The 12,833-nt window shown below is 39.8% G+C and overlaps 1 protein-coding gene across 6 annotated transcripts in view; it reads right to left on the reverse strand.

Moving 5' to 3' along the window:
- Nucleotides 1–1,428: 1,428 nt before the first annotated feature.
- Nucleotides 1,429–12,833, reverse strand: part of ERG (ETS transcription factor ERG) — a 109,920-nt gene continuing 98,515 nt past the window's right edge. For all 6 annotated transcript variants that reach the window (XM_056328802.1, XM_056328800.1, XM_056328804.1 and 3 more), the window contains 4 exons: nt 8,493–8,561; nt 8,088–8,144; nt 6,211–6,258; nt 1,429–3,407 (listed from right to left, as the gene is read on the reverse strand). In XM_056328802.1, coding sequence (XP_056184777.1) covers nt 2,887–3,407; nt 6,211–6,258; nt 8,088–8,144; nt 8,493–8,561 — 695 coding nt within the window. In that variant the 3' untranslated portion in view covers nt 1,429–2,886. The remainder of the gene's footprint in view (nt 3,408–6,210; nt 6,259–8,087; nt 8,145–8,492; nt 8,562–12,833) is intronic.

Here is a 12,833-nt window from a genome sequence, read left to right on the forward strand (position 1 = left end):
GTTCCCATTGCACATGATAGCAGCCAGGCAACACAATCTGGAAATCTGCAGGCAGAACACTGGCAATGCTTTGGAGGCCTCCAGGCATGTCCTTGCCAATCTAAACAAAGATGGTTGTTTTATCTGGATTTTAAAGTGTTTAATTAAAAGCTCGTTCAACAAAGTACTTACGCTTTTTTGAGTTGGAAGTACACATGAAATAGATAGCAAGTGTCTGTAGGTGTATTTCCACTGAAAGGCAAACTATTATTGTTATAGTCAGAATGTAGGTGTGCCTGCCATAACTTTCTAAAATAGTGAGTGACTAACCTTTTCCAAGAGTTAAGTTTTTCTAACCTTTCCAAGAGTTTTTATTTTTTAAGAGATCTAGACTTACAGTGCTTATTTCCCAAATGATCACAAGGCTTATGATGCCACTGCTCAGGTCTCAAACATTAGTAATACAATCATGTGCTTATAAACTACCACCAAGACACCCATAACATGGGAGTCCAGCAAGTAGGCTCCCATTGCACAGCACCGATTAATGCTCCTCAAAACAGATATGCAGAACATTTGCTATAAAACCTGAAACCACACCCATTTTGTCTGAAAAAAGAGACAAAAGAACAGCAAAAAAGAGGGATACAGTTGGAGGTCTGAGCTGTCTGGGGTCTCTGCAGTAAACACTGCCTGCTGTGGAGAACCACTCATAAGTATCAGTGCTAATTTTCCAGACCAGTTCTTCAGCTGGTGTTGCAAAAAAAATGGAGTCATGCCATTAGGCACCAGATGTAGTTTTGGGGCCTAGGGTACAGTGTGGGAAGCCTCTAAATCTAGAAGAGAGAGAAAACATCCTGTCCTTTGTAAACTGCCAGGATGGACTACAATGACAAATTAACAAGCTACCATACACTCCATTCTAAAGTGAGGAATAATGGAAGTTATTCATTATTCACTTTATTTACTAATAATGATACAGTATGTATTAATAGCAAGGGGGCATAGTAATTCATCATATGATTCAGTATGAAAATACATCTCAGGCTGAGATTATGCTGCGTAATCTGATGGCAACAAAAGATAATTTCTGGGTGTCAGTATTCTTCCTTAGAGGCCTCCTTCAGACTTCATTGGCCGTGAAGTTCTTAAAGAACTGGGCATGGTTGCAATCTCTGGGCAAAAGAAGCTCAGGACAGCAATAGCAAGGCACTGTTAAAGATGGGCTGCAAGTATTTTAGCAGAACTGTCTGGAAAAGAAGATACACAGCACCTGTCCACTTTGAATTTAGTGTAAGCATTGCTATTTGGTCCAACATTTTCATTATTGCCAGATTTCAAAAAACAGAATATTAAATCAAAATGCCTATTGTATTGTAACATTGTGAGTAGGAGATCTGATAGACGTCTCAGGCACTAAAAATGCAAATGCAAATGCAAACTACAGTGTCAATCTGAATTGCCATGCTAGGCCAAGCTTATTTTATTACATACATTCTGCATTCTAAGTACTAATATGTTCATAATGTAAACATTAAGCATACAGAGTTAAAATTCAAGGCCACAATATTTTTGATTGTCCCTTTTTTGTGTCTTTGGTTGGCCGAGATCAACTCGTAGTGTATAAATGCATAAGTTATATAATAATTATATAAAAAGGAAAAAATAACATTGACTTGTATACTTCATTCTGACAAACGCACAGCGTTCGCGACTCGATAAAGAAAAACTGGCGCCCGCCTAACAAAAATACTTAGATGATTTCTGATTTTGGCAGTCAGGGGTTGTCTCTTGCTTTAACCAATAGAAAACAAACTCCCTTAATAATGATGAGGTTCTAACTGGTAACTTTTTAAATATCAAACACAATTCCAGTTTCACTTTTTTTTTTTAAAAAGAGATGCATATTCTGATTTCTGAATTCTTCTGCTTTTCCCTTTTTCCACTTCTTTTTATTACTATAAAATCAAGTCTGTCCCTCCTGTAATACTGGGAATGGTGTGATACTGAGCAATATGTTTCACAAGTCCAAACGAGTGTTTCTTCGTAGTCCCAACGCTACTAAGTTTTCAGTCTTTTCAGTCTCTACTGGTAAAGAAGTTTCTCTTCTCCCATTCTCACCACCTTTGTCCTCCCCTTTCTCCTTTCTGCTTCCTCTGTCAGGTGCAGGCCTCTGATACACAATCATACACTTGCCCTTCAGCACATTCTCATTTCCAATGTTTGGCTCAGGGTTCCTGTAATACTGTCAAGGAATCTTAAAGTTTGGGTTGTCTTCACAGTTTGAGTAGCTGATAACACTCTGATGAATGGAATGCATTTGATTTTAACCAAAACAATGCTGTCATATTCCAAATCAGCTTCCACACTAAACCAGCCTTTTTTGTTGATATGTTTCTATTTTTTAAATACAGGTAGGTTTATTTTCCTTTTTTTCCTTTTTCCCTTCTCTTTTGTAATGATTCCTATATCATATGTTAGGTCACTATAGACTTTTCTTATATTGCTGTAGTATAGACCCAGTTTTGCACTAGCAAGGTATCAAACTTTACACATAAGCTTATCAACTTTTTAAGACCGCTAGCTTTCATAGGTTTTCCTTATCATTTCATGCTTTTACCTACAATAGTCTATTGTTGTTTAGTCCACAGAGTCGATGCCCATATACATTACATTTTAGTATCTTAATACTTCTTGAATATCTCCTTTAAATCCCTACTACAAAAAGTCTTTTTGACATCTATTTTTTCATGTGTTTTTTTTTTTTTTTCCCCAGCCAAACCTTCACTTGTCTCTTTAGGCACTTTTAATTTGTGTACTCCAATAGAGTTCATTGCAATTCATCAGGGACTGTATCCCAGCGAGAAGTCTTTCTTTGCTTTTTCTGGTGTTTCTTTTTTTCCCCACTTAGTAGTAGGTGCCAAGATGAGAAGGCATATGAGCAGCTGGCAGCCTGGTATTGGGGTAGATACCTCCAGTTGGTGAATTCCAGTATGGATTAGGGGCAGCGAAAAAGCTGGACGATGTTACAGGCAAAGCAGGGGGGTGGGGAGCTACAAAGTTCATCTTCTGAGGGTGTGCATGATAGGAGCTCATGTAGGGGAGGTCTGATGGGTATTTGTACATGGATGACTCTGGGGGGTGAGGCTGAAGAGCCTGAGCGATTCCATGGAAATCAAATTTGTAGGCGTAGCGCTTACCATGAACCTTAGTCATAATATTTTTATCATAGTAGTAGCGAAGCGCACGGCTAAGTTTGTCATAGTTCATGTTAGGCTTGCTTTTCCGCTCCCCCCAGCGCCGAGCCACTTCGTCAGGGTCAGTCATCTTGAATTCCCCATTGGTGCCCTCCCAGGTGATGCAGTTGGAATTGGAGCTGTCTGACAGGAGCTCCAGCAGGAACTGCCATAGCTGTATCTGCCCACTCCCTGTGGGGGGGAAACAAAATAGAAATGTCAGGACTAGTGACTAATAATGTTAAGACATCAATTCTTCCAGGCTCTCACATAGGACCCTATTAGGAAATGTTGCAATTTCAGTTCCTATTTCTTACTCTTAACTAGTCCCCTTTCTCCCAGCCCTGTCTCACGAAATCCTAAAGAGCAGAGATAATGGTAATGTGTCATGTTTTCCCTCATCTGAGTGGCAGAATGCCATTACATGGAGTTTTAATAGCTACCTAATGTCATTCAGTGTAGACAATTGATGAGGAAATAATACAGCGCTCATTTAGGAAACTAATCTCTAAAGTTCAGGACAAACAGCTTTCACTTGCGTAACATTTTGCTTGTTCTCAGAGCATTATGTTGCAACTAAATGTTCTCTGCTATGGAATAAACCTACGCAAAATGAAGAAGTTTAGAGAAAGCTGGGCTCGTGCCAAACCATATCATCCATTTGCAGCATTCGGGGAAATGCAGAACGGAAACTTATTAGCTTGCTGTTGCACTGCATACAACCATAGGGCAAAACATTTGCAAGAACAGTGAAAAGGTCCATAAAATACATTTTTGTCATCTTTCTGTGTCAATGAGTTTAAATGATTATTGAAGTTAAGACTTAAAATGTTGTTGTTTCTTTCTCGCTCCTCTGCCAATTTCATATTTAAAAAAAATTATTGTCTGCTGTCAACTGCAGAAGGGTGTTGCCCAGAGTTATAGGAACAAAATTTGACCATTTTAGGTAATTGAGAGTAGATTTCAGAGGGCCTTGCCACTGATATTCATGTTAAAAACTTAGCATTTCTTAAAAAAGCGGTGCTGAAATGATGCAAAATACAACTGAAGCAGCTTGCAAGGCAATCTGTTTCACAAGCACAATGTCAGCAGAATTTGCCAACCAGCTTGTATGTGCTAACTTCTAAGTATGTCTCTGACCAGGAATCAGTTGGGTTTCTTTTTTTTTTTTTCTCCAAACCAGATATGTGGGTATAATAAACAAGCTTTTCTTTAGAAAGCTTATAGTAGCAAATTATAATATCAAGCTAGAGTAGCATCTGAAATCCATTAGCAGTTTATACTTCAGTGCAACTGAAACCCATATTCCTTTAAATGATATTTATCTGAACTGTCCTTAATGAATTTCTTCTGTTCCATTAACATGCATTAAGTAAACAAACAAACAAAAGAATCCATGGTATGAGCAAGGCATGCAAGTTTTAATACACAAAACATAACAAGAGGATTAGCCCTTGAAAATCAATAAACAGTTCAGCACTGGACAAAACACAAATTTTTGAATAAGCAATCCAACATATGTTCTAACATAAACACTTGCCTTCCAAATGTAAAATATAGTCCTATGAAAATAAATGGTTGCTGTCAATTTCCTTTTAATGAGAAAGTAATTCCACCAATTTATAAACACACAAAACATGTTAAAGCACAGGAATGATGGTGTGTAGGAATTCCATATCCAAATATAAAAAAAAAAAAGGCCCAATCCAGATTTAGTGCCTTCCACAGTAACAAAGTCTACTAAAAGGACACTTGACAAAATTGTAAAAGCTAGGGTTTACGATCATATTAAAGGGAGGTAGGCCTCCACTTCCAGTTAAGATCAGTATCACCTGGAAACCCACTTGCCTTAGGCCGTTTGGAAAATCCTGTTCTTAATACTTATTTAATTGCTTTCCTATGTGATGCAAAACTGTTTAGAAAGTAAGCTAATCTAGAACGGTGCCTGATGTCACTTTGGATAAAATGAAAGGAAATGGATCTGTGTTTTGGCAATTTCATGCCTTGAAAATCCATACAATCCTTGTAAGAAGAAACATTGTTACTGGGGGTTGAGGAGACCTGAAATGTGGAACAAGGAACACTGCCCTGTGGCTGTAAGCCAAGGGAAATAGGAAGTGGCATGCACAGTGTCAATCCACCGTGGCAGATTATGATGTTGGTTATGGTGGTGTATGGCCACAGCGTGTTCTGCAGACTCAGACCAGTAACAGTGAAATCTGCACAGTTCACAATCAGTGTTATTAACTCACCGAGAAGGTTCCTTGTCTTTAGCTAAAATATGCTACAAGCCCCTGTCCACAATGCACCCCACTGCTCCCTTCTTAAAGCAGGAGAACGTTTGAAATGTTTAACCCAGTTATTCTTTGCAAATAGATTCTGCCTTCCTGTTTTTTCCCTATATATTTTTGCTGGTTTGGTTTATTTATCCCAAAATTTTGTATTTGGCAAGGTCAGTATGGCATTGTATTGTGGGTTAACAGAATCTGGGACACATGACACAGATCAATCTGACTCATGCCCTTCTGGAGGGGTACCCAATGGCCATATGGGGTATCTTACAGCATTTAACAAAACCCTGACATTTAAGGAACTGAGTGAACTCCTATTGATACAAGGAGTTCAGATACCTCTAATGAGGTATTTGACTGGCTGAACGTAACCATCTACTCCAGGATGATTTGAATAGCTCTCTGTGGAGAGCTATATTAACTACATCTCCAATGAATATAATGGGAAATATGACACCTAGCTCACATATAGGCACCTACACTAAGATATATGAGTTTATGTGTCTTAATCTGTGGCCTCCGTCCCACCCTTGTGTAATTTGGAAACTTAATCCTGCAACACATTGGGTATCATCAGCTCCCACTGAGTCATACTGAAGAGTGTTAAAATTGGTCACATCACCTTCCAGGTCTGGCCTTAAAGCTGAAGTGGGGACACTAGCAGTGAAGAGAAATCCTTCTAAATCAGCAAAATCCCTTCTCACCTGGATTTGCAAGTCGGCTGCTGGTTGGTCCAAGAATCTGATATGGATCTATAAAATTGTGAATAGAAAGATTTAAAATCATGTAACAATAATGTCAAATATTTTAGGACCTATGGTTTAACTTTGTAAAGTGTAGTGTATACTGCCTGATGGGACTGCATGTCCAACACTGGGGAAAGTGACTCCTTTCTCTGTATTGCAATATTTGCATGTTTTCCCTTTAAACTTGTTGTGCAAGTGAACAATTGCAACGATACACATTTGCCTTTTGTACCGTATTAATGTGCACAAACATATATTCAGACACATTGCAATTTTGGAAGTATCCTGATTCCTGCTTAAATAATGTACACGTACACACAGGGCATCCTTTGGTGCTATCAGCTCTTGCAGCAAGCCAGGTCCCACAGGCACAGACAGGTAATGGGGTGAGAGCCCACTTCGCAAAGGACACCAGCCTCTCTTCTTGTGAGGCCACATTCGTTTCCCCACCACCACTGCTAACTCTTTCTGGGCCAAAAGAGCCTCCAGAGTAGGGCTGAGAGTACTTGGCTGAACCTCTGCAATGTAGCTGGGTCAATTCTTCTTTGTCGCTAGTATCCACTTAGGGATCCCCTGTATTAACCTTGCATCTAGGGTTTTTAGAAGAGCCTGTGTCAGCCATGCAACGCCCGTAGCATCTCAATGTTTTCCTCAAGGGATTCCTTCCAAAAATGAAAACTTGTTTAGGCCTGAATTGAAGTACAACAGCGAAAAGGGAAGGCTGTGACAGACGTACAAAAGTCAAAGCGATGGGCTGCTAGCAAAGCCCGGAGCCCCTCGCTGAATGACCCTGTCACTAGGTTGCCTCGTCTCTGGACAGCTGCTCTCCAACGGCTGCCAATTTTACAGCCAAGAAGATAATCAGGTTACATTCCTTATACATTTAAATAATCTGTGCAGCTCACACAGAGCCATTAAACGGTCCTAAGGACTTACATAAATCATCAGTATATTTCTTCAAAGATTCTCATGGTTAGAAGGCCAGAATAGATAAAATGCTATTTGGGCAAAAAGCAGCACAATACTTCCCAGGCAGCATGCATATGAGTTAATGAGATGTAATCATGTGCACAGTCTTATTTAGCTATAACGAAAACCAGAATAATTTTTTGAAGTCCATGTGATAAAAAAAAAGGCTTAGAGTCTTCTGAGCTAAGGATATCCTCCAAATCTCTTTTATTTCCAACTTCTACCCTTTTGTTACTAACAAAAGCCATAACTAACTCAGAATCTCTGTAGTGGTTTCTAGCTACCTGTCCAAAACACAGTCAAATTCACAATAAGGGATTCAGTCCTACATCTTGGATCAGCTGCTTTGAAAGCACAAAATGTACCCGTTTCACAAAACCACTAGTCTACAAACTGAAACTTCTACTTTCTCCTCAGTTTCCCGACAGACTGAGAATCCTTCTAGTTTTCCTGTTTCAGGAGCCCAATTCAAATAGGTTTCTGTGTGCTGTAATACATTTTCATTTCTTTGCTTGTGCACATTTTCCAACTGCTAGCATTTCAACTGCTGTGGAGTATATGGTCTTTTGACATCCTTACCTTCCACCTTGGTACCTAAACTCTACCTAGGTACTTTATTTAACAGCTGCAAGGACGTCACTGCCATTAAACATTATTAAAAGCAATTTTCAATGGCCATGGGAGCCTTCATGTCAGATCCAGCTGTAAAGCCAACTCAGACTTAGTGGTCACCAGCTGGAGATCTCATTAGTGGTCTGAATGAGATGTTGCAATTTGCTTCTGATTAGTAGGTGAGAGCTGTCCTTCTCAGCATGTTCAACAAACCCCATCACACCCAGGCATATTTCAAACAAAACTATACCCACCTAACTGAGGACGCTGGTCTTCTGTTTTGGGAACTGTTGAGGATGATGGCTGAGTAGCTGAAAATGCAAACACCCAGGTAGTTATTTTTCAAGTTTGAAAGTTGGTCACCAAACCTGTGATAGATCACAGGCCTGAAACTCTTGCTTCTAACCACTTGATGATGGTCACAATAGGGTTTAGTTTTATAAGACTACATGGACATAGATTTGATGAAGCCTAAGTTCAAGGATGTGGCTGTCCCAGTATTGCCTATACACAGATAACAGGCTTTTCAGCCAAGGCACAGGTAAAAATCCTTCAGAGCTGAATGCTGAGGTAGCTCTTACCGGTTCGCTTCAGAGTCTATCCAGGTTGCATCAGATGTGCATTAGGCCCGCAGGCTAGACATATGCAGGTGCTTTTACCTTTTGATTGAGGACTGGGGTGGGTGTGACTCGTCCACGCTGATCTCCTGGCTTGCTCATATGGCAAATCTGTGAAGGAAAAATACACTGATTCATGCAGATGTGGCATAAAGTGTTTACGTCCACAAGGGCACATTTCTAGGGGACTCTCTGGATTGGAAAAATTACTGAAATAGGAAGGATACTCCTTGTTAAAACCTTTATTGTCTTTATTGTCTCCAAAAGTGACAGTACCACCTTGCCCTCTGCATTCCTCTTTAGAGCTGTTTATTCTAATTAGATACCTGAACTGCACTGAAATAGCTGGTACAAACACTCATAAAGTCCATAATTTCCAAAGGCTCAGAGTATTCCCTTTGGTCCCCTTCTTCATCCCAGGACACCAAGGAATGACACACACTGCACATCATGGACAACTTATCCTAGTCTTGCAAGAAAAGTACCCCAAGAGGTCAGAGCTCAGATTAAGCATAAACTATGTACCATTCCCTCCCAATTACAGCATGTAAGAGTATTTTCTTTTAAGGAGGTAAGACTTAACTTAATGTGCCATTCTTTGCTAGTCTGTTGCTGTCATCCTTTGAGATTAATCAAATTTTATTGGCTGCGTTTGAGAGTTCCCTTTTCTGCCACCTGGTCATAGGTAGAGATATGTGAGACAACAAAGTCTTGGGTTTGTCTTTTGGAGCTTCTTCTATACCACTACTGTATGTTTATGTATGAACTCGCTCTCATTGCCATCACAGTTAATTATGCCCTCCCCATGGTATTATTCCTGGTGCTTGCAAGCGCTCCCTTCCTCAGAGGCACCCTCCGATCTCACTCTCATTATTCAGAATCCAACTTTTTGGAATAACTGATTGCCGTGCTTTGCCAGTCTTATTTGTTTCCCTTCTACTAGTAATTTCAAATTATTAATAATTCCTTTTCCTTCACTTTCCCTTTCACATCGCACTATCCTTACAGATCTTTAGAAACATAAGATGTGAAAACAGTGAACGTATTTAAATATTAAGCATATATATGTATATACATCATATTTGCTCCAAAATGTAGATAGCTTTTTTCCTGCTTCCCCCATTTAAATATTTCTTTCTGCTTCTTAGGACAAGCTTCTCAACTTTACGTATCTAAATTTTCATTTGCCTTTTCTTTCACTTACTCATACTTCTATTTCATTTATATGCTTTAGCATACAAAAAAAGTACTAAAACATAAAAGCTTTCTTCATAAAGTACATTAGTAAATTCAAATGTCTGGTTTACCCTTTGAATTTTTTTGCAGTTGTCAGCACTTTTCTATGGCTGACTTTAACACATTAGCTAAAATTGCTGCCAAAATCAGAGACTTATGTAGGCTGCCTAGGATATCAGGAAGGTAGCAGTACCCACCTGGCAGAACCAAGTTAGTATGGATGATTTGATTTGTAACTGCTGGTGCTTTATTTTAGAAATGACGTTTGGAAGTGAAACGAGTTAGTAAGTAAAGAAACAGTCACAGACTGGCTCTGTGCAGAACAGATGTATCTCTGCCCATTTCCAAGCCCTATGAGCAGAAGTATCTAATGGAAATAAAGTGTAATCATGTGAAATTCACAACAAAATTGCCTTTAATTTATTTAGTCTATTGGCTTAAGAAGACTGGCACTGCCAGTGCTGTCATCTCCCAGGGATCTTATACATCAAAAACTTTGCTTTTGCTGAGATATGCAATTTATGTTTGTATTGCATTTGAATAACTAGTGATCTTTTACCCCTGATTTCTTGAGAACTATTCCACAGCCTTGTCCTTCAGAAACTTGGAGGAAAGTACAAGTTCTCATCTCTGAGCAGAATGCTGGTGTGCAGGTGCGTCACTGTAACATACAAATGTCCTGACCAGATTGAGAACAACATTGCTATTAACTCTTGTAGTTAAGAGATTCCTCATGGCCTGAGGACTTTATCATCTGGCAAAAAAATACAGAAGGACTCTGGTCATGCTTCCAGGGGGTTCCGAGTTCTGTCCGTACAGAGGGGGACATGGCTTAGCTGTGGGCTGCTTGCATGTATCTTCTCCAGACCTGCCTTACCTGGCCAGTTTTCTACCTCCATGCCAGCCTTGCCAGGGAGATACTGGCGACATAAGGAACCTAGTTTTCCCCCTCAGTTCTTCTACTGCCTACCCAGAAAGACTACAGACAAAGAGGGGAGAAAGAATACACAGAAGGTATGTGTTTGTGATTAGGCTGTGCAACTCTACCCACAATCTCTCTCCTCTCCTCTCCTCTCCTCTCCTCTCCTCTCCTCTCCTCTCCTCTCCTCTCCTCTCCTCTCCTCTCCTCTCCTCTCCTCTCCTCTCCTCTCCTCTCCAATCCTCTCCTCTCCTCTCCACTCCTCTCGTCTCCTCTCGTCTCCTCTCCTCTCGTCTCCTCTCGTTTCCTCTCGTCTCGTCTCCTCTCGTCTCGTCTCCTCTCGTCTCCTCTCATCTCCTCTCGTCTCCTCTCCTCTCCTCTCGTCTCGTCTCGTCTCGTCTCGTCTCGTCTCGTCTCCTCTCCTCTCCTCTCCTCTCCTCTCCTCTCCTCTCCTCTCCTCCCCTCTCCTCTCTCCTCTCCTCTCCTCTCCTCTCCTCTCTTCTCCTCTCCTCTCCTCTCCTCTCCTTCTATTTGTGAGTCTCCAAAATATTAGACACTTGTACACTGAGAGGGCTGTGTGATGCTGTGTGCTTGTACTCAGTGGCACTTGAAGCCTTGAAATATATTTGATACAAATTTATTACTGTGAGAAAACTGTTTTGACATTTAACACGTTGTAAGATGGTTTTCTGACTATGCCCTCTTCATTAGAAGAAAAATCCAGTTACCAGATTTTCTTGAAATACTGCAAATTTCCAACTTCATTCTTAGTTCAGTATTGTGCCTCGATAAACATGTTGCTGTCCTAGATAAGCAGATCTGTTCTTATTCAAGTAATATTAGTACAACATGTCCTTATCGTAGTCAGATCTTTGATGGGAATGCTCCTGTTTGATGAGACATGTAGACAAACCTATATTAGGTCTTCCTGAGCTCCTGATAGCTTCATTGTACTACTTTCGGCTTGCTGAAACCTCATGTTCTGTTGTAAAGGTGACCAAAGAAATATGCCTTTGTCATTGCTGTTTATTACAAGCTTGCTCATTTCCTATTCTCTATTGTAGTGCCTTAACAATGGCAATGCTTAATTACTGTCTCCAGAATTGCACCCCAGGATTTGGCTAACTCCCATTTAACATTATCAACCCACCCCTCACCCATTTTTGACCTTTTTCATGTCATCAACTGATTCTCCCCAGGGTCAGCTATTGCTCTGATATGAAGGGTGCTCTGTTATGGTACAGCTTCTTTGAAGTCTAGTTGAAGTGTGACATTTAACTAAAAGAAAAGTCATGGAATAAGCCAACAAAATAGTTTCTTGCACGAAACCTGAATTTCTGTACAAAAGTATTTTTTTTTCTGAGTGAAAATTCTGACTTTAAAGATGTTTGTCAACTTTGAATTATAAAAGATAAAATAATACTTTCAAAATCACAAGATAGTTAGTTGTAGGAAATGCTTAGTTAGGATACACTGGTTTACACAGAAGAATAGACACCCTACATCCAAACTACAACTCCAACAAGTAATTGTGTAAATGCAGGAAGATGTTGACAAAGTATTTTGTTTCGTAAGTATCACTGTAAAGGTGATGTAGATAAAAACGCTGAAATGAAGGAGTTTGACATGTCTGATATGTGGTTTAGAACCTCTCACTTCAGAGAAAGCTAGTATTTTATTTTTCTGTCAGAAGTCAGGATGAAACAAATGTTGAAATCATAGAATGTCTCTTGGGATAAAAACAATCCATCTTTTGTTCATGTATAGTGGAAACATACCCATAAAACAGTACTCTTTCACAGCAGACTCATTTAAGTCTTTGCCTGAAATCCTCTCAATTGGCACTGTTATTTTCTGCAGGACACCCAGGTCCCTCTGGTCTTACATTACACGTTCATTTCCATTGGAAACTAGTTCGAGTTTTGGGCATCCAGTTATACATTGCATAGTCGGTCATTGTTTCTATAGCTATGCTTTCTCTTCTCATCCATATTCATGCCCACATTCCTCCATTGCCATTTAAAAGTCCTGGTTGCTACTATAACCTGTGACCATGTGGGCCACAGTCTGCTTTAATGTTTCATGAAAATGTCTAACTTTTTTTGGAATATCATTTCTTCTTATACTGAGACTAAGTAGGTGCTCTGCAGCACTTCATTTTGATAATTATATCATTTTTCCTCATGCCCAGACCCTGAGTTGAACAATTTCAAACTTTTGCATCTTTC

Source organism: Falco biarmicus, chromosome 2, assembly GCF_023638135.1.
Source record: "Falco biarmicus isolate bFalBia1 chromosome 2, bFalBia1.pri, whole genome shotgun sequence".
Classification (NCBI taxonomy): Eukaryota; Metazoa; Chordata; class Aves; order Falconiformes; family Falconidae; genus Falco; species Falco biarmicus.